This window comes from Sorex fumeus, unplaced genomic scaffold (genome assembly GCF_029834395.1).
Source record: "Sorex fumeus unplaced genomic scaffold, SorFum_2.1 ptg000218l, whole genome shotgun sequence".
NCBI lineage: Eukaryota > Metazoa > Chordata > Mammalia > Eulipotyphla > Soricidae > Sorex > Sorex fumeus.
The window spans coordinates 275,331-296,887 of record NW_026606275.1 but is presented as its reverse complement, the minus strand read 5'-3'; the positions used below and the strand labels follow the sequence as shown (position 1 = coordinate 296,887).

The window sequence follows — 21,557 nt, the reverse complement described above, 5'->3', positions numbered from 1 at the left end:
GGGCTGGGCTGGGCAGGGTGGGTGGACTTGGCTGCCCAGTGTGCTCTGTGCTCTCAGCTGACGTGCGTGTCCCCAGCCCCGCCCTGCTGTGGGCCCTCTGGCTGTATGAAGGGGCCCCCATGGGTCCCTGGCTGTGGCTGCCGCTTCCTGCGTTTCCCTGGGGCCCCCGGAAGCAGGCCTGCCCAGCGGAGAGGCCTGGCCAGGAGTCGGACCTTGGTGCAGCCGGGAGCAGCAGCGGGTGTGGGCATCGGCTTGCTTCCCTCCAGCGCCCGAGGCCGGGGACGCTCACAGGGCAGAGGCAGGGGGACACTGAGGCCACACAGACACGTGCTGACCACAGGCAGAGACCCTCCCCCCCAGACCCCCGGGAGAGGCGCGGCAGGGAGCAGAGACGCCCCCACAGATCCCCAGGAGGGCCCGGGCAGGACCCAGCCTGTGGCACGGGGCCTGAGCTGCTGCTGGGGGGCAGGGACAGCTGGGGTAGCGCCAGGCGTGGGGACCCGCCCCCTGCGGGGCAGCCGTGGGCTCCGGGTGAAGGGGCCTCACGTTTGAAGCCCCAGAGGAGAGACGGGTGACGGGGGCAGGACGGGCCTGGTAAGGGGCTGTGGGGAGGAGGGAGGGCAGGGGGCAGAGGACGGGTGCGAGATGCCCCGAAGGCAGGGCTGGGGTGTGGGGACACAGGCCCGGGCAGAGGCCAGACCAGCCGGGCCCCTGGGCAGCTCTCTGCAGACGCAAGGTCACAAGATTGCTTCCCAGCCTCTCACCTCTGACCCCAGCTGGGAGAAGCACAGAGGTGGGCAAGACCAGCTCTGTAGGAGGGGCAGGAGTAGGAGTCCACCTGCAAGGGCCGCCGTGGCCCGAGGGGCCTGCTGCAGTCTCAGGCCTGGACCTCAGGAAGGTCAGAGGTCACTCTCGGGAAGGTCAGAGGTCACTCCCAGGAAGGTCAGGGTCACTGCTAGGAAGGTCAGAGGCCACCCTTAGGAAGGTCAGAGGTCACTCTTGGGAAGGTTAGAGGTCACTCTCAGATAGGTCAGAGGTAACTCTCAAGAAGGGAAGGTCAAGGTCACTCTCAGGAAGGTCAGGGTCACTGCATGCTGCGCTTCCCCAGTGGGTGGTGAAGGGACTGTCCCTTTCACACAGCACAGGACTGGACACAGGTGGCCACTGCAAGCATGCAGGAATGGGTCCCCGGGGGTCCGCAGGGGTTCGTGTGGGTCTGTGGGTATGTAGGGGGTTCTATGGGTGTCTGTGGGGTCTGGGAGTCTGTGATTGTCTGCAGGGCCTGGGGGGTTTGGGGGTCTGGGGCTCTGTGGGGGGTCGGGGGTCTGGGGGGAGGGTTTCACAAGTTGCCAAGTCGGTTGTGCGAGTGTGGACATAACGTGAGTTTCCTGCAGCCTGGAGCTGGCCCGGGGGTCCCCAAGCAGGGAACAGAGAGGGCCGGGGGCAGCCCTGGTGCCTTCCTGGTTCCCCTGAGTGCTGGAGGGTGGGCGGGATGCTAGGGACAGTGGGCAGGGAGCAGGTCAAAGCAGCCACCACGGAAACAAGCATTTCAGATGCAAAGATTCAAACGCAAACACGAAACATCTCCTGTGGAAAACGGACTTCTCCATTTCTCCAATTATTTGCAGATAAAATGGTTTCCAGAAAGAAAACAAGTGTCCTGTTCTTTCACATTTTTGTGGCATTCTTTGTGGTATTTCTCATCAGCCCGGGCAGGGCACCACTCAGGAAGTCGTGGTCAGGGGCCAGCGGCTCCCGGGAAGGCTCCGGGGGCAGGAAATGGGCCTCCCTGCTGCAGGGCCCAGGACCCTGCCACCCCACAGCTGGGCCCAACCCGGGGCTCCCCCAGGCTCTGCCCTGCAGAACCCCAGGTCCCATCCCCTGAAGACCCCCTCAAACTCTCCTGAAAACTCCTGTAACCCACACAGACCCCAAGAGCCCCTGTAACCCCACAGACTCCTGTAACCTCATAGACCCCTGTAGCCCCCAGACCCCTATAGCCCACAGAACCCTATAACCCCACAGACCCCTGTAGCCCACAGACCCCTGTAGCCCCCAGACCCCTGTAGCCCACAGACCCCTGTAGCCCCCAGACCCCTGTAGCCCACAGACCCTCTTGCAAACCTTCTCTTAACCCCCATGAGTGACCCTGTAGGCCCCTGTAACCCTGTAAGCTGCAGACCCCCAGGCTCCCCGGGGCAGCGGCAGAGGCCTGGGTGGGGTCCCCTGGCCCTGGCTGCTGGCGGGTCCCCAGCCCAAGAGGGTGGGGATGGGAAGTGGGGGTGGAGGGACGGAGGCCGGCCTGCAGCTGGGCTGAGGGAGCTATTTAAGGCGGCTCCTGGCGGGTGTGTCCTGGTCCCTCCAGGGAGCTGCCGCGGGCACTGAGGAGGACGCACAGGTGAGCTGTGGGCACTCTGGGGGCAGGGTCACTGTCCGTCTGGGGACCCTGCACCTCCGGGGGCCCTCTGCAGGGCCTGACGAGGGGCCTGGGCTCTCCCTCCCGGGGACAGACAGGCAGGCAGCAGGGGGTCTGGGTGGGACCCCTGTGCCCCCCCCCCCCAGAGCCGCACACGCCCGCCCGCCCCAGCTTGCCGGGGGTCGTCTCCCCAGGCACTGCCAGCTGCTGAGGGTCCGTTTCCCAAGGGGACCCTACTGGCGCCCCCCAACCCACCCTGGGTGCCCCCCAGGACCGACTCTCCTGCTCTCAGGGGCAGGTGGGGGTCTCCACTTCCCAGCAGCTTAGCCCCCAGCTCGCCCCTGGGCGTTCGTTCCTACCCCGGACAGCACCTCGGGCCCAGGGACCCGGGCTGAGCTACGAGAGGGAGCTGTGGGCTCAGTCTGCGCCTTGGGTCTTTGCCGTGTCCCTGCCGTGTCCTGCCATGTGCCTGCCGTGTCCCTGCCATGTCTCTGCTGTGTCTCTGCCATGTGCCTGCCATGTGCCTGCCATGCCCCTGCCATTTGCTTGCTGTGTGCTTGCCGTGTCACTACCGTGTTCCTGCCATGTTTCTGCCGTGTACCTGCTGTGTCCCTGCCGTGTCTCTACCATGTGCTTGCTGTGTTCCTGCCATATGTGCCTGGGACATTCAACACTCCAGCAAGAGTGCCCTTTCGGGTGCTGGAGCAAAGTGCTTCCCGGGAGTCCTGTGCTCGACCCACTGACACCCCCAGCCCAGCCCCTTCGCCACCCCCCCCACCCCAGGCCCTGGGCACAGGCCAAGACAGCAGAGGCTGTTCCTGGCCTCAGGGAGCTCACGGGTGTCCCCAGCCCCTCTGCTGCAGACCCCACATGGCTCAGGCAGGAGTCCCCTCTCAGCCAGCCTCACGCCTAACCACCTCTCCCCCAGGAGCTCGGAGCCGACATGACGGAGACCTCCAGACCCGCCTTTGCAGGCCGGCGAGCTGTACCCCGCAACACGTCCAATGGGGCCGAGAATGAGCTGCCCGAGAAGGAGCTGCAGGGCCTGGTCCCCAGGGGCTTCAACCCGCAAGGTACGCGCCATGCTTCTGGGCATCCCTGGGCATCCCAGGGTGTCCTTGAGCACCCTGGGGGCCCTGGGCGTCCCCAGATGTCCCCAAGTGTCCCTGGGTGCCCCTGAGTTTCCCTGAGCATCCCTAAGTGTCCCTGGATATCCCTCTGTGTCCCTGCATGTCCCTGGGCATCCCCAAGTCCCGGCGCCTCCAGTCTGCCCCCACAGGGGGCCTCACCGGCCCCTGGTCTCATGAAAGGGCCCCAAAACCCTATCCAGCGCCAAGCTCCCAGGGCCGAATTCTGCCTGTCTCTGCCCAGGTGTGAGGCTGTGTCCCTCCCCTCCGTCCTGCAGGAGGGACTCTTGGTGGTCACTCAGTGGGGTGTCCACCTCCCCACTGGGTCTGGGGTGGACAGAGCAGGGACATGGGTGTGCCCAGATGGCGCCTGGGGGTGCCCTCCCCCATGCTCATCCCAGGCCTGAGCAGAGATAAGCCCTGTGCGGGACCGAGATGGGGGGGGTGGGGAGTTGGAGGGGTTGGCCCTGAGCCCTGGGGGCAGGCCTTGCGAGACCCAGCCGGGCCCCATGAGAACGGGCATGGTGCCCTGGCAGGGCCAACACCACCGGCCAGTGCAGGCCTCCCCACGCAAGGACAGGCTGAGTGTGTGGGTGCCCCACGAGCCCAGACCAGTCCCCTCCCTCCCCCCTCCTCATCCCCCCCCCCCACAGAAGGCACTAGAATCAGGCCCAGGGGCAGGAAGTGGGGGCGGGGGAGTGAAACGCATCCACAGGTCCCCCAGGCTCTGGCCACCACTGCCCCCACCTCATGCCACACCCCAGGCCTCAGTTTCCCCACTGGCCGAGTGTGGGACTCCCGGGTGTGCCTGAGGTGACTGGTCTGTAGGCCAGACCCCACGTGCTGCCCAGGGGGCCCCTGGGGGACCCAGCGTGTGTCTGGGTCCCTGCGGAGCTCAGGACTCAAGGACCAATGCTCTGATTGGCATTGGCTAAGGCCTGCATGCCCACGTGCCCATGCCTGTGTCCCCATGTGCCTGCGTGCCCATGTTCCCAAGTGCCCAGGTGCCCCTGTGTCTGCATGCCCGCAAGCCCATGTGCCCGTGTCCCCCTGTGCTTGTGTGCTGTGTGCCCATGTACCAGTGTCCCTACGTATCCATGTGCCCATGTCCCCGTGTGCAGTGTGCCGTGTACCCCCATGCCGTGTGCCCGCAGCTGTGCCGGCGCAGCCCAGACTAAGTTGACTTTGGCGGCAGGCCTGGGCAGGCCGTGCTCTGGGTCACTTTGGAGAATGAGCCCCTGTCTGCCGGGAGCTGGGCCGGGCGGGTCGCCGCGCGGGCTGACTGGAATGTCCAGGGCTGTGCCCGGCACAGGCTGACTCAGTGTGCGCCCGGATCACCATGACCCGCCTTCTCCCCCTGGACCCCAGAGCTGGCCTCTGCGTCTTACCCCCTGTGGGCAGGGCTGGACCCAGGGCCAGTCTGGGCCCTTCCTGCTTCCATGAGCGGGTGGGGGGGTGCTCAGCATGTCAGAGTTGCCAGGTTCCCCCCCCTTGGGGCCCCAGGGGCCCCATGGCCACCGGCTTGCAGTTCCCTCAGCAGCCAGAGGAGGCGCAAGGGGCACTTGTAGCTCCAACTCCCAGACTGAGGTCCAGGCCGTCAGGGCCCAGGAGGGCAGGTCCTGCGTGCACCTTCACCTCCTTTCTTATTTTGGGGGTGACTTGGGGCCACATTGGTCAATGCTGACTTAATCCTGGCTCTGCGCCTAGGGTCACTGCTGGTGGGCGTAGGGGACCCTGGGTGATGGGGGAGGGGCTGGTCTTTTGTGTGAGGGCCAGCATCCAGGGCCAGCGCCATCCCCCCGGGCTCTCCAGTCCAGCCCCCCAGCTTCTGAGGAGGTTTCTCTCCTCCTGTCCCTGCCCACTAGCTGGAGCGATAGCACAGCGGGAAGGGCGTTTGCCTTGCATGCGTCCGACCTGGATTCGATTCCTCCATCCCTCTCGGAGAGCCCAGCAAGCTACCGAGAGTATCCCGTTCTCACTGCAGAGCCTGGCAGGCTCCTAGTGGCATATTTGATATGCCAAAAACAGTAACAACAAGTCTCACAATGGAGATGTTACTGGTGCCCACTGGAGCAAATCTATAAACAAAGGGAGAACAGTGCTACAGTGTTACAGTGCTACAGTGCTACAGTGTTGCAGTGCTATAGTGTTACGTGCTATAGTGTTATAGTGCTACAGTGATACAGTGTTACAGTATTACAGTGCACAGTGTTACAGTGCCATAATGTTATAGTGTTAGAGTGTTACAGCGCTACAGTGTTGCGGTATTACAGTGCTACAATGTTACAGTGCTATAATATTATAGTGTTACAGTGTTACAGTGCTACAGTGTTACAGTGCCACAGTGATGTCCCTCCCACAGCAACATAGTCTCTGAAAGTCCCTCAGTTGTTGGTTCTCAGGAGGGGGTGGGGGCTGGGGTTGTCCTGCCTCTGTCACGCCCAGAGCGCAGAGCAGACTCCCACGTGTAGACCCCCCTGCCCGTCCTGGTGGGCTGCTCTTCAGGGGTCCGTCAGCTCCGATTCCTGCCGCCCCCCGGGACAGCCAAGGGTGAGGCGAGGGTTGACGGCTGCGTGGTCTGCACAGGTGCCTGGTCCCCAGTGGGCCCCTGCATGCCCTGTGTATATCCTGCGTGTCCCCTGTCCCCCATGTGGACTCACCCTCCTGCCCGACAGGCCTGTGCCCGGGCTGTCCCCTCACATAGGAGTGTGGTATTTAGAAGGTAACACACTGGGCACGACGAGGCCTCGGGGGCGCCTGGCCACTCCCTCGGTCCCCCTGACATTCCACAGTGGCCCAGGCTGTGGGTGGGGGTGGGCTGAGGGTGGGCATGAGCGCTGCATGCTGACCCTGTGTTTGACCCGAGCACTGAGCTGGGAGCCCTGGGTTGTGCCCTAGACTGGGCTCTGTGCCGTGCCCGACCCGGGGCCTGGATGACAGGTCAGCATCTCCCATGGCACCCCTCACTCCCATGTCTGGGCGGGAGGCGCTGGCCGGGGGCTGCCTGTCCGTGAGCTCCTATGACCCTCCCTGCAGGTCCAGTGTGGTGCGTCCAGAGTGGGTGGGGACTCCGAGTGGATGTGGGCTCCCGTCCCCTCGTCCTTCCCACCTGCCCTCGCTCCCTCATGGGGGCGTCAGCCACCCAACAACTGGTCAGTCGTCCCTTCCGCAGGACTGAGAAGGGTCTCGAGGACCAGCTGCCCGATCCTGGGCATGGCCGCACTGAGGTCAGCACTGGACAGTGCTCAGGGTCCCTGGTGGCCATTAGCCTCTCTGCAGTGGACACTGCCATAGGGCAGGGTGTGCTATGACTGAGTTGTGCTTGGCATGGCCATGAGTGGGCAGGGCAGGGTGAGGAAGGGCCTGGCCGGTCCCAGCACTGAATCGAGGTGGACGTGGGGGTGGACCTGAGGGCAGGGGCCAGCAGGCACAGGGGAGCTCTGACTCTCTGAACAGACCCTGGCAGTCGGGACGAGGGGAGAGCCAGCACTGGGCACGGGGTGGGCAACGGCGCTCTCCCGGCCGGACAGAGGGGTTGGGGACACGTGCCTACGAGAGGGCAGGGAAGCGTTTCCATGGCTCCAGTGGGCGATGCTCGGGCAGGGGGAACCCAGAGTCCTCGTCCCAGCTCCATCCCTGCTGGGGGGTGGCTGCCCACTGCTGCCCGGCCCCTCAGGAACTAGACCCTCTCTCATCCCCAGCTTCCGTCCACGACAGGCCCCACCACCCTCTGAAGGATGTTGCATCACCTGGGGAGAGAATAATCCACTTTTTCCACCTTAGGCGGGGGCGGGCGGTGGGAGGCCAGGGGGGCCTTCACAGTCCATTTCCCCGAGTGAGGGGCCGGGCGGGACTGGGCAGTTGGTCCTTCTTTCCCGAAAGTGTCACTGAGGCAGCAGCCACTTCCGAGGCCTGAGTTTATTTATGGGCTGGGGCAGGCGTGGCTCTTCGTGGGGCCTAGAGGCCAAAGTCATTTCCTGTTTGCAGAGCGGGAGGCCGTTAACAAGAGCCCCTTGTCAGATGGGGCCCGGCCGGCTGTTGGGGAAGCCGAGATCTGCGGCCAAGATGGGGGCCAGCAGGGGTGCCCCACCAGGAGGTGCGCAGGAAAGGGGCCCAGCTGGCGGGGCTGGAGCGTGGGGACCCCCGGGCGACGGCTGACCTGGCGCCGCCTCCTCCCTGCCCCTGCCCCTGCATCCTGGGTTGGACGAGACAGCCTGTCCTGCCTGGACACCAACCCGCCCGCAGACCCCCGCCGAGGCTACATCCCAGCGCTGGGTCCCTCTGAGCTGCCGCCCTTCTTGTCAGGCTGCCCCTCTGGCCCACACGCTCGCCTCTGTGTCCAGAGCGTGGCGGGGGCTGCCCAGCGCTGCCCGTTTGCACTCCCAGGGCACCGAGTTTCCCCTCTGAAAGGGTCTTTGTGCGAGTGCTGGAGACGCAGCTCAGACAGTGACACTGAGGCGTCGTCTGCAGAGCCCCGGGACACTCTGCTCTGAGAGTGCTGGCCAGGACAGCGCCTGGTGACCGAGCAGCTGAGAGCGGTTCCGGAGCCCTCGTGCACTTGCTCCCCCCGGGGGCCGAGACCTGGGCAGGGGTACCGGACACCGCCAGCCTGGGGGGCCGCTTGGGCTCACAGCGGAGAGTGGTCAGCACTTTCCAGGGCTCCTGCCCCTGAGCCTGAGAGCCAGGGGCCGTCTCTGAGGGACGAGTGGTCAGTTCCGGACTTGGCCCTCTCAGGCCTGGCACAGCAGCAGGAAGGGATGGCCAGGGGCTGTGCTGCCGCGTCTCAGGGAGAACCTTCGTTCCCCTGGACTTGATTGGCTTGTGGACTTCCTGCTCAGGGTTACTCTTGGCTCAGTGCTCGGGGGCCATATTGGGTGCTGTAGCTCACCCTGGTCAGCTGTGAGACAAATGCCCTCCTGCTGGCTATTGTGCTGACCAGAACCCCCCTGTCAGGACTGGTGAGGCTAGTTACAGGGACGGTCCATGATGTGGGGGGGTCAGCAGGAGACACGAGCTCCTTCCCCCACAGGCACCCAGGGGAGGCCTCGGCTGCAGAGAGGCCGCTGCCCTGAGCCCGAAAGACCCCGAGAGAGGCCACAGGTGTGGGGGTCTCGGTCCTCCCCCTCTAACCCACCACCCTACCCCTTTCAGGAGGGGGGATTCAGGCTGACAGGAGTGAATGGGCGTGGGAGACAACCAGGCAGGCCAGGCTGCCCCAAGCACCTCCAAGGCCAGTCTCCGAGTGCCTGGGAAGTGCCCAGCGGTCCAGCAAGAGCCTGAGTGACTGCGTGAACTTGGCTTGGCCGAACCTGGAGCCTTAGGGCCTGGACTTCCCAGGCCCTCAGGCTGACCCGAGGATCAGCCTGTGGCCAGTGTGTTGCCCAGTCCTGCGGGGGGCAGGGCGGAAGCAGAGGCCAGAGCTGTGAGAATCAGTGCCGTGAAGTGGACACAGCCCTTTCCCGGCCTTGCCAAGAGGGACTAGGCGCGGGTGGGTGGCCGCCCAAGCCCGGACCTTCACTCCCACCTCCAGCCCCGGTCCAGGTTTCTCCTAGAGTTCCAGCCCAGTGGCCGTTGGGGGGTTTCTCTGCCCAGCCCCACACTCCTTCGGGCCCGCGGGGGTGTCTGGCCCACCCCTCACCTTCATGCTCCTCCATCCCCCAATCCTCCCCCCCCTTCCTCCCCACCCGCTCGGCTTTCTCACCCTTCGACCCCTGGTCTGGGCTGGAGCCCCCCTCCCCCTTGCCTCCCACTTCCTTTTCGCTCCCCGGGCGACTTTGTCGTAACTCTGGGCCTCCCTTTGGGGCCTCCCGCTGTTCGTTTACGGACCTTGTATTTCTTAGACCGCGCCTTAATCAACATTTATGTTCCTGGCTGAGATGACAACATAAAAGTGCGGGCAGGTTCCCGGGGAGGGGAGGGGGCGGACAGGCAGACTGGGAGGCGGGAGCTGAGCTCCGAGATGCAGTTTCCTTCCGTGGGGATGAAGCGAGACGACCCCCAGGGCAAGCACCTGCCCAGGCCCTGCACGTGCTCAGCCACTGAGCTTCCCAGCCCCGAGACACAGCGCAGGAGGGCTTGGCTCTCCCGGCCGCCCAGCATGAGCCGGCCAGGCCAGGGGACTGCCCGGCACCCCGTGCTCCACCCAGGCACCCCTGGCCCCCGGGCAACCCTGCGCGGCCCTGGAGGCCCAACACCCTCGGGTGGGACCTCTCGTCCCCCAGCTGAGAGTCGCCACCAGGGCCCCTGAGCCTCCGGGGCTCTATGTGGGGCCCCAGAGACGCCGGCCACGAGCTGTCTGAGAGTCTAAAGCAGCAGAAACCGCCCTCTGAGGCGCAGAATCTCCTGCTCCTGCTGGAAACGGCAGCATCAGAGGAAGAGGCGGGTTTCAGGTAGAACAGAGAGATGGAGCGGGTGGTTCTGGAGTGGCTCCTCCTGTCTGTCTCTGTGCTGTCTCTGTTGGGCCTCACCTGGCAGTGCTCAGGGCTCGGTCCTGCTCCGGGGGTCTGAGGTCGGGATGGACCCTGGGTCAGCCGCATGCAAGGCCATGCCCTTCCCGCCGTCCTCTGCGTCTCAGGGATTGTTGAAGACCTGCAACGCGCTTTCTGCAGGAGGAAGCTGTCCAGTGTCCAGTCAGACAGGGCAGGGTTGAAGGCGTCTATGGGGAGGGTTAGAGTGGAGGGTAGGGGTGCAGGGCAGAGGATAGGGGTGCAGGGTGGAGGGTAGGGGTGCAGGGTGGAGGGTAGGGGTGCAGGGTGGAGGGTAGGGGTGCAGGGTGGAGGGTAGGGGTGCAGGGTGGAGGGTAGGGATGCAGGGCGGAGGGTAGGGGTGCAGGGCGGAGGGTAGGGGTGCAGGGCGGAGGGTAGGGGTGCAGGGCGGAGGGTAGGGATGCAGGGTGGAGGGTAGGGGTGCAGGGTGGAGGGTAGGGATGCAGGGTGGAGGGTAGGGGTGCAGGGCGGAGGGTAGGGGTGCAGGGCGGAGGGTAGGGGTGCAGGGCGGAGGGTAGGGGTGCAGGGCGGAGGGTAGGGGTGCAGGGCGGAGGGTAGGGATGCAGGGCGGAGGGTAGGGGTGCAGGGCGGAGGGTAGGGGTGCAGGGCGGAGGGTAGGGGTGCAGGGCGGAGGGTAGGGGTGCAGGGCGGAGGGTAGGGGTGCAGGGCGGAGGGTAGGGGTGCAGGGCGGAGGGTAGGGGTGCAGGGTGGAGGGTAGGGGTGCAGGGTGGAGGGTAGGGGTGTAGGGCAAGGGTGATTCTGAGCTGAAGCCCCGCCATGGGAGTTTGTGGTCCCTGGCGTGTCCTGCGGGCGGGCAGGAGCGATGGCCAGGCTTGCCGGGCGGCCACCAGCTGTGAGGCCCTGCAGGGAGGCTGGAACCTGCACAGTCACTCTCGTAGTGGTGGGCGCCACAAAGCCGCTGACCACCCTGGTTCGGGCGTAGTCAGACACTCAAACAGGCAGATGGGCAGGAGCAGGGCGGGGTGCAGCCGCAGCCCTGCCCACTGGACACCAGGGCTTTCTGGCGCTTCCCCCCTGTTGTTCTCCCCGGGGGCCGCCCCAGGGGTGCTCAGGGCTCCCGGGTCCCTGCTGGAGGGGCCCAGCTGGCCTGTGGGCCCAGGGCAGGTGCCCCCGTCCTGAGCTCTGGCCTCTCCCGCCGTCCTGAGCCGGAGAGACCAGGGTCGGGCCCACAGGGGGCTGAGAGCCTGGAGAGAGGAGGTGGGGGAGCAGCGCAGAGACCCCAGGCCCACACACAGCCAGGCGCGAGTCCGAGCGAGAGAAGAGCCGAAGCCTGGGAGCACAGGCGCCCAGCCCCTGCCCACCGTCCACCCCACGCCCTCGCCCTCTGCCCTCCTCCCTGCGCCCTCTGCCCTGCACCTTCCTCCCCGCGTCCCTTACTCTCTGCCCTGTGCCCTTTAGCCTTTGCCCTGCGCCCTTTGCCCTCTGCCCTATACCTCTGTCTCCGCAGCTGCTCTAACCTGACCACCCCTTAAAGACAAAGACATTGGCTGCCCGCCTGGGGTCTGACTCGCCCTCCCGACTCTCCCTGTGAGCACTGGGTGTGGGGCAGCATCCTGCAGTGCCCAGGGCTCTGGCCAGTGCTGCCCACTGGGCTGGCCTGTGGCTCTGTGTTCGGGCTGCGAGGGCAGAGTGGGGTCGGGGGTGCCTGCACCCACCCAGGCCCCGTAGAGCCCGGCCCCCCCGGCCCCCGGTGCTCAGACACGGCCAGGGACACTCGGGAGCTCACAGGAGCCGTGGACAGGGTCGGGGGGACACTCAGGACACGGACACAGTGAACAGGGGCAGGGGACACAGAGTGGACAGGGCTGGGGGACACAGTGGACAGGTCTGAGGTGTGACCGCTCGAATCTCCCTGCATGGACCGGCAGCCCCACGCCCTCTCGGCTCGCAGAGGGGACATCTCCCCTCTCCCGCTCCTCTCTCCCTGCACGAGGGGCTGGGGAGCGTCTGGCCGGCCCTGGTCACGAGAAGGGCCATTACAGGATGACGACGAGACCCTCCTGCCCGTGTGGATGTGCTTGGGGGCTGCTGGCCAGAGGCGCCCAACCAGGGGCCATGGGAGACACAGCACCCCCCCTCGCTGTCCCCCTGAGCAGCGGGGGCGTGCGGCCACTCAGCGCTGCTGTCCCCGCAGACTACCTGCACGTGACGGACGTGCACCTGTTCAAGGAGCAGTGGGACAGCAACAAGGTGGACCACCACACCGACAGGTTCGACAGTGACAAGCTCATCGTGCGGCGTGGGCAGACCTTCTACGTGCAGATCGACTTCGACCGCCCCTACGACCCGCGCAGAGACTTCTTCAGGATTGAGTACGTCATCGGTGAGTCCCGTGGGGCAGCCGAGGCTCTGGGCTCCCCGCCTGGCCAGTCCTCAGCCCCAGCTGTGGGTGAGTCAGGGAGTGCTGGCCGACATGAGCCCCTTCCCGGGCACACTCCGGCCGGATGTGGGCAAGGGCCGAGGGAGGTGGCTCTGCTCCTGTCCCGGGGGCACCGCGGGGACGCTCGCTCCAGCCCCCCTTGAGCCCGAGCCCGTGGTGACCTGTGGCGGGCAGACCTGCTTCTCCTTCTCAGAGCTGCTGCCGGTCGAGTCCCGTCTCTCGGCGGCTCTGGCCGGGCTGTTGGCTCTTCGGGCTCCTCACGGTCAGCTTGAGGACAGACTCAGGGGGAGGCAGTTTCTGGTGCCTGGTGGATCCTAGAGACGCTTCCCTGCAAGTGTCCAGTCTGGCCACCAGCACTGACACAGGACTCACGACTGAGTGTCGGGGACCCCAGGCCGAGTGAGTCCCCGCGGGAGGCCTCAGACCGTGGCTCACCAGGAGAGACGCCACGGCAGCTCAGGCACAGACGGGGCAGTGGTCGGCTTACACGAATGAAAGTGACCTGCGCAAGGCCCAACGACCGAGGAGGGGCAGCGTGCCCACACCCTCGAGGTGCCGACAGAAGATAAACACGAGCAATTCAACAGTTTCCCTTCTCCGGCACTAAGGGCGCCGAGGCAGGAATGAGACAAGACACACACATGTGATCAAAACTACGAAATGGGCATGACCTAAAAACAAGGCGCGCTGGGCAGGGGTCCAGGCAGGGATCAGGGCTGGGCGGGGTCAGGGCTGGGCAGGGTCAGTCTGGGGGAGGCCAGGGCCAGCCTGGGGTTGCTGGGCATGCAGGTCCCCGAGGCGGGCCGGTGGCAGGGTACATGGGGTCGGGGTTTTCTTTGGCCCCTCTGAGTGCCCGCGGCTGGCAGGACTCAGAGTGGCAGAACAGGGGTCAGCAGAGGACAGCTGCCTCGTGCGGGCACTTTCAAGACTGTCTCTGAGCATGGGAAGCAGCTAGAGGCCCGCCAGCCCCCAGGCCCTCTCCTGTGAGCTCAGCAGGTGCAGACCCTTGTGGGCACATCCACCGGGCAGGCCGCCCGGCCCAGGCTGTTAGATAAAGCCCGAGAGGGGGTTCGAAGGCGCTGCCAGGCCGGCCCTGCTCCCCGCCCGCACGGGCCAGCCTCAGGCCTGCACAGGCCACTCTGCCAGCACCGGCTGAGTCCTGTCCGGTGGGGCCGGGCCTCCTGTGGCGGCGCCCTCTGACCCCTGCCCCCCCCCCGCAGGCCGCTACCCCATGGAGAACAAGGGCACCTACATCCCTGTGCCCCTCGTCCGCGAGCTGCAGAAGGGCAAGTGGGGGGCCAAGGTGGTGCTGCGGGAGGGCCGCTCCGTGCGCCTGAGTATCCAGTCCTCGCCCCAGTGCATCGTGGGCAAGTTCCGAATGTACGTGGCTGTCTGGACCCCCTACGGCATCCTGCGGACCCTCCGGAACCCGGCCACCGACACCTACATCCTCTTCAACCCCTGGTGTGAGGGTAAGTGGGGCACCCACCGGCCCCGTCCCCCGCCCCGTCCACACCCCTGTGGGGGTCTGTGGGGTCCATGGGGGGTCTGTCGGGTCTGTTGGGTCTGTGAGGGTCTGTGGGGGTCTGTAGGGTCCATGGGGATCTGTTGGGTCTGTGGGGGCCGTGGGGGTCTGTCAGGTCTGTGGGGGTCCGTGGGGCATGTGGGGGCGTGGGGAGACTGTGGGCCACTGGCTTGCAGGGAGCTGCAGTGTCAGGGACAGACCCTGAAGACCCTGCCCAGCAGCCCCAGGAAGGGTGGACACTGGCCAGGAACCGCGGTGGGAGGGAACCTCTGGGAACTGTGACCCCAGGGAGCCCACGTGGGCTGCAGAGACTCGAGGCGCCATGGGCTCCACAGGCCCAGGGAAACCGACGGGGGCCGGACACAGCTCCAAGCCGCTGCCAAAGGCTCTGCATCCTCGGGGCGTGTGTCCAGGCCATTCGTCCTCCCTGACGGCCAGTCGTTAGCGGTCAATGGCTCAGGGGCTCAGGGGACTGACTCCTGCCGGCTTCTTGGAGTCTGGGTTGCTGGACTCCCTGGGCCTCAGGGACTGGCCTCGAGGTTTCAGTCACACTCTGCAGACTGGCCGCCCAGAGAGCCCTGGTGCCCCTCCCCCTCCCTCTTTCCTCCTCCCCCTCCTCCCTCCTTCCCCTCCTCACTCTCCCCTGTCCCCCCTTCCTCCCTCCCTCCCCCGTCACTCCCTGCCCAGCAATGCCCAGGGCCCCCAGGGCTGTGTCCAGCAGTGCTGGTGCTCTGGGCCTGTGTTGTCCCAGGGGTGTTCCGTCTCCCTGGCTGGGGTTTGAGAGTCTTTGCAACAGCCATGGGACGCCGTCATGGGCCCTGCTGACCGTCCCTGCTCAGACCACGTCCCCCCTCACCCCCTCGGCCATCGGCCCGCAAGCTCGTCTGACCCACTGGGTTGCGCCATCTGGATTTGGTCTTTCCCTGGCCGGTGGGGAGATTGCCTCATGCGCCACACTGAGTGTCCCCCATGCGGACGTGGGCTGAGTCCAACAAACAGGTCACGGTCAGGGCAGGGAGAACACTCACGAGTTACGCTGATGTGGGTGATTCATGCCTTTGCGGTGTGGAATTTTCACACCCAAGAAGGAACTTTCTGGAGGTTTTCACTCAAACCTTTGATGAGCTCTGAGTCTATTTTTATCATAAAGATTTCCAAACAAAATCAAAGGTGCGAGAAGAGCACAGTGAGTGCTCACCCACTTCCCACCAGAGCACCAAGATCTGGCCACGGTCCCTTTGACCATCACTTTTCCTTAGATTTTGCCCATTTCCAAGAAAATGACAATCATCCCGCTATTCTATCTGGGCTTATGTTTGCGCTCCTCCTTTTAATAAGGCACTTGCATCTACAGGTGTGTGTACACATGCACACATGGACACGTGTGTGCAAGCATGCGCACTTACACGCATGCCTCAGAGAGCTCCTGGTGGACGATCCCCGCTCAGGTTTCACATCGAAGTCCCCTTGCTGAGGCCCACGTCCCTGATCGCACTGAGCGAGTGTCTCCTGAGCCCTGACCAAGGACAGCCCTGCCCATCTGCTGTCCACACTGTGACCAGCCCAGCCCAGCCCCTGCCCACTGTTTCCTCCCCGTGCTGGGCCTGAGTCTGAGCCACTGCCCCCGGCCATGCTGCTGGCCCCTGGGACCATCCGGACCCTTCCCCACCCGCAGGCCCCGTGAGGAGTGGGGCGGAGGTCTTGATCCCAGACTCGGGGCCGCCCCCGTGGCTCACTGTGTTTCCCGGGGTGGGGGTTGGTGGTGATCACGAGCAGGGAAGACCACCTGCCACCCACCGCATCGGGAGAGACAGCCGGTCAGGCTGACCACCTCCTCATGCTCGGATTCAAGGGCCCCCCGCCCATAAAGATGCCCGGGAGCCTTTCGCAAATGAAAGTTCCGCTTGGCTGGCCGCAGGGTCTCCCCCGGGACTCTCAGGGGCTCCGTTCTAATCCGCCACCGCCGTGCGCCTCGGTGGGAGTCCAGAAGCCATGCGTGCTCCTCGAGCTCCCAGGGTGAGGAGCAGGTCCCAGCCCCGAGCATGGCCATGTGGCTGCCCCGTCCCTGGGAACCGCGGTGACATTCCCGGCCAGCTGCAGGGTGAGCAAGCGGCCCCTGCGGGTGGGACTCGGCTCTGCGGGGAGGCTGCTTGTCTGATATTGGAGCCCTGGGCTGCGTTCTGGGTATTGGGTGCCGGGTCTGGGCAGGCTCTGGATTTGGGAGTTCTGGGTTCTGGATCCTGGGCTCTGGATTCTAAGTTCTGGAGATTGCTTGGCCCCGTTGAGCTGGTCTCTGTCTCTGTCGTGACAGCGGAGTCTCCAGGAGCTGCTTGGTTCCTGTGGGAAGCAGGGCTTGGGGGGGTGGCACGCCTGCCGCTGCCCACACCCCTGCCCGCAGGCACCTTTCTCTGGAGGCGCCTCTCGGGTGGGGGCCGGGCCCTGCCCAGAGACTGCCAGGGGCTCTTCTGGCTACTCTGAGGGTTCTTCTCGTCCCCCTACCCCCCACCAGTGGAGAAACACTAGGAAGTTTGATTTTAAGGAGGAAAACGCTCTGTGAGATACTGTGTCCCCCCGTGGCTGTCCTCTGACCCCTGTCTCAGACCTGTGCTCTGGTGGGGTGACACCGTGGCTGCAACCATGTGCCGTGGCCGAGGTGTTTGCAGCGTTGCTATGTGTGGCTGTGCTCAGCACTGAGCACCCCGCCCACTGTCTGACACAGACCCGAAACTCTCTCTGTGGCCACAGCCTGGCAGGCTTCCTGGCGTGCCCACGGCAGGGGCAGTGGAGACCTGGGCCTGCTGAGAGGACGGTGACCATCCCAGGGCCCTGCTCTGTGGGACGGAGAAAGATGGACGCCCTGGGGGTCAAAGGGCTGGAGGGGCCCACAGAGGGGGCAGGAGGACACAGTCAGGCCCACGCCCAGGCTCCGCGCCCCTCCAGCCGGCCGGCGGTCAGCACAGACCTGACCCTGTCGTCAGCACAGCAGGGAGGCCAGGCCTGAGGGTGGCAGAGGAACAAACCGAGACTCGCTCATACTCTGCCATCCAAACCGACCACACACACACATACACACACACACACGCACACACACATACACATGCACACACATACATGCACACACATGTACACGCATACACACATGCACACATATACACGTGCACACACATCCACACATACATGCACACACATGTACACATACACCCGCACACACATGCACACATACACACATGCACACACATACATATACATACACGCATACACACATGCACACACATGCATACACACCTACAAATATGTACGCACAAACACACATACACATACATGCACACGTGTGAATACACACAGACACAGACACACAGACATACGTGCACACACGTGCCCACACGCACACCCCTCCTGGAGGCTGACTGGCTGTGAGCATCAGATGCTCACTGGGAAGGAGCAGAGGCTGATGGAGGGGGGGGGGGGAGGGGCCCGCCCAGCTCGCCGGCCCCCGCCCTGCCCGGCCTGCAGCCCTCGGGGCTGCTCCCAGGCTCTCGCTGCTGCTAAAGTGGTTTCCAAATTTCAGAGAACAGCACATCAATCCTGACACGCGCTGACCCGGGCGCGTCCACCGACAGCCTCAGGATCATTTTACAAAACACCCGCATTGACACGAGCTCCAGGCAGTGCTTTCAACCTCCTCTCGGTTCATCCTGAGAGCGAGACAATAAACCGGCAGCGGCAGCGGGGGGGGGGGGGGGGGGGGGGGGGGGGGGGGGGGGGAAGTAGCCGGTGCTTTCATTTATTAAATGCCTGTGATGGTCCCGCACCCTTTTCTGCCTCTGTCAGAAGGACAGGAGGGAAGGAGGCCCTGGGCAGGGCCAGGCAGCGGCACGTGGCCGGGCCTGCCGGGGAGCCGGGCTGCCAAGAGGAGGCTGAGGCTTTTGAGGGTCTGGGGGCCCAGGTAGCCGGGCGTCCCAGGGGCCCCAGCCTCGGCAGGGGACTCGCGCCTTCTCCTCTGCGCCGAGTGGGGCGAGGCGGCCGATCGCCGCTCTCAGGTGCACGGGCTGTCGCAGACCCTGGGGGCGGTCGGGTTTTCCTTTCCTTTGGTTGCTCTTCACTCCCTGACGTCTGCGGGAGTTTACAGGCGGTTTACACGTGTCTCGGAATAGCAGGGCTGGTATTGCTTCCCACGGGCGCATTCCCAGGCACTGGCTCTGCCGTTTACTTGTGTTCCCGCTTCCTCATCCCATAACTCTCGGGCCGGCAGTGAAGGTGCTCTCAGCCCATGCGGGCCCGTCACGGCTGTCTCTCTCGCTTCTCGCTTTGCTTCCTCCCGACTCACTCACGCTGCCCCATTACCCGCAGAACCCGCAGAGATGGCCCCAGTCAGCTGCTGACCCTGCCGCTGGGCCCACCCCGCTGGCGCCCGCCTCACTGGTGTCCACTCGCTGGTGTCCTCTCTGGTGCCCGCTCCCTGGTCCCACCTTTGAAGCGGCTGCATATGGTGTGTGGATGCAGCTGGTTCTGTTCGCCCAGAAACATGGCGGCCAAGGAGGGCATCTGTGCACAGCTGTGTCCCCTGGCCAGTCCCTCACCCCATTAGCCAGCGGGGGTCGGGACGAGGGTCCTCCTCTGAGCCCACTCCCCGGCCTGTGTCACCTGCGTCCGGGTCGGTTCTTGGGACTGTGAGTGCTTGCGGGGGAGTGGGGGTGGGTGGACGTCCCTGTCCCAGGCCTCTGGAAGCAGGCGAGCGGGTAGGGGACAGGGACAGGTTCAGTTCAGGCCACAGAGTCGCTGGATTCTTCGCACCCCAGTGACGAGCCGGCACCAGCGGGGCTGGGCCTGGAGCCCACTGGAGCCCCTGACCCCGCGCCAGGCACTGAGCTACCCCTGGCCCCTTCCCTGCCGCCGTGCCCGCATCAACAGGCCCCTCACACGTGGTCTGGGTGCCCCGAGACCCCCTACCCCTCGGGGCTGGACCAGCAGGACCCAGCCAGGCTCACACCCATGGCCTCGCCCGACCCCCCCGGACGCCCATCTCATCCCTTCCTCTGACCTCTCTCGTCCCTTCCTCTGACCCTCTGGACACCTGTCTCGTCCCTTCCTCTGACCCCCCGGATGCCCATCTTGTTCCTTCCTCTCTGGAGCCCGGGCAGCAGAGCGCGTGTGACAGTGTCCGAGTCCCCACACGCTGGTGTCCCGCCGATCTCCCCTCTAGTGTGCAGACACGGGGACGCGTTCCGGGGTGGGAGGGGAGACCTCCACTCGGTTCCTCTGCCTCGGGCACCCAGTGGATCCAGAAAGTTCCATCTGTGGGAATATTGTTTCCATCTATCTTCATTCCTCTGCAGGTAATATTTTTTAACTCGACCTTAAAGTGCTTTTCCCCCCTTTGTGATCTCAACCATCCCCACAGTTAAAACAATGTCATCAAAGAATAACACCAGAATAGCCTTCCCCTGGGCGGGCGTGCCCTGCCGAGACCCAGGCAGTGCACTCGCGTCCTTTGCTCTTGGGATGAAAGCGCCCGTCCACGCGTCCCTGAGAGGCAGGCCTGGCGGTCCCTTCTTTGCCTCTGGTCGGTGGGCCCTGGAAACGAAGCTGTCCTCTAGTTTAGGGGCTTCGCCGAGAGGTTCTGGTGGAAGCCCAGCTGTGCCGGCAGCCGAGTGCCTGGCATCAAAGCCAGGCTGATCCCCCAGCACGGGGCTCTGGGTTCTTCTGGAGGATGAAGCCGTGTTGGAGAGATGAGCCTCTGACGCCAACCGCATGCGGGTTCTCAGAATAATCGGCACCAAGAGACCAGGCCCGCCAGACTCACTGTTCTGGAAACACAAGAAAACACGCGGGAGCAGCAGCCGGACTGTGGCGGGGGCGAGGGCCGAGTGTTGCGGGGGCAGCCCAGGAGGCTCTTGCTCTGCACGGCCGGCCCGGGCTCCACCCGGCCCCCTCGGGCCTCCAGCACTGCCGGGCCTGAAGCCGAGGAGCAGAGCTGGGGGCCCACTGGGCCCAGAGCAGAGAGCCCGGGGGCTTGGGGGCCGCACAAGCTGAAGGGCCTCGTCCACAGGGTGTGTCACCCGTGCACACTGCTGGTGTCAGTAGAGGTGTTTATGTGTGTGTGTGTGCGATGTGCGTGCAATGTGCGTGTGCCTGCGAGTTTGTGCCGGCGTGTGTGTGCATGTGTGTGTAATGTGTGTGTGTGGTGTGTGTGGTATGCGTGGTATGCGTGTTTGTGTGTGTGTGCATGTGTGTACGTGTGTTTGTGTGTGTGCATGTGTGCATGCACACGGTTTCCTGAGACCAGGCATGGGCAGGAGGAGGGGAGGGAGTGAGGAAAGGCCAGAGGTCCCAGGGAGTGGACAATGCTGAGGTGGACGTCAGGGCACCCGCTGGCATGGCTGGGCAAGGGCCTGCAGCCCCCAGTGCTGACACCTCCTGGCAGGCTCTGCCTGTGCCCTCCTGCCCTGGGGCGTCCGGCCCAGCCCTGCCACGCTGGGCATCTCTCCTGCGTGCTCTGGGCTGTGGGGTCTCTTGGCCCACTCTCACGCAGCGGCTCTCTCGCAGGCGCCCAGCGTCTCCCTCGCCCAGGTGGTGGCTGGGCGGCGCTGGGCAGTGTGGCTCAGAGGGAGGGAGGGAAGTGGCCTTCTCGGGAGCTGGAGGAAAACCCCCCAAGCGGCCAGTCCTGGGGGTCTGTCTGCCCAGGCCACACCGCCACTGGGGCCAGGACTGAGCCCAGAGATGTCCTGTCCTGCCAGGGCTCTTGGTCCTGACCTGCCCGGTGTCGGGAGCACAGACCACACACTGGGCTGCTCCACAGACCTGAGACATGGTGGTTCGTGGCTCTGCGGCATCCTGTGTTCACCGCCGTCCTTCGTGGGCCCAGAGAGGGGGACAGGCTCCCTGTGGGCAGCAGAAGACAAGCCCTCCCCTGTGTGTCTGAACCGCAGCCTAGGGGGCAGGACCCAATAGGGCACATGGACTGGGGTCAGCTCGTGATGGTCTGTGTCTCTTCCCCTGCAGAGGACGCCGTGTTCATGGACGAGGAGAAGGACCGAGAGGAGTACGTCCTCAATGACATCGGGGTCATTTTCTATGGGGAAGCCAAGGATATCAAGAGCAGGAGCTGGAGCTATGGGCAGGTGAGCTATCCCCGCACTCGTGGGGGGTGTCCCAGTGCCTCCCTGTGGCCAGGTGGGTCAAACTGGGAGGCCCCCGCACCCCGGACCCTGAGGCCCAGAGGTGCTGCAGTCTCCACTCTAGCCGCCGCAGGGCCCAGGCCTGCTGGAGGGGCAGAGTGACCCGAGGCCGCGGCAAGGCTGTGTCCCGCTCAGAAAGGGCTCCCCACCTCCGTGGCTGGGAATGCCTCCATCCCCGCAAGCAGAAGCCAGACCCCATGCCCGGGCAGGGCCCAGGCCTGCCAGCAGTGCCCACTGGTCTGGAGGCAGCTTCCGACGACACAGCCTCTCAGGGGTCTGGGCATCTCCCACGAGGGAGCACACGCAGGCTCAGGGGGCCACAGGGACAATGTTTGGGTCCACTCAGGTGGAGGGTTGAGTTGTGCACGTGTTGCTGTGGGTAGAGGTGGGCCGGGTGACTGTGTGCCTGTGTGAGTGCACTGTGG

At 65.0% G+C, this 21,557-nt stretch overlaps 1 protein-coding gene across 1 annotated transcript in view; it reads left to right on the top strand.

Moving 5' to 3' along the window:
• Nucleotides 1-3,358: 3,358 nt before the first annotated feature.
• F13A1 (coagulation factor XIII A chain) overlaps nucleotides 3,359-21,557 on the top strand; it is a 58,382-nt gene continuing 40,183 nt past the window's right edge. The window contains exons 1-4 of the mRNA XM_056108497.1: nucleotides 3,359-3,489; nucleotides 12,184-12,372; nucleotides 13,650-13,901; nucleotides 20,957-21,075. Coding sequence (XP_055964472.1) covers nucleotides 3,360-3,489; nucleotides 12,184-12,372; nucleotides 13,650-13,901; nucleotides 20,957-21,075 — 690 coding nt within the window. The 5' untranslated portion in view covers nucleotide 3,359. The remainder of the gene's footprint in view (nucleotides 3,490-12,183; nucleotides 12,373-13,649; nucleotides 13,902-20,956; nucleotides 21,076-21,557) is intronic.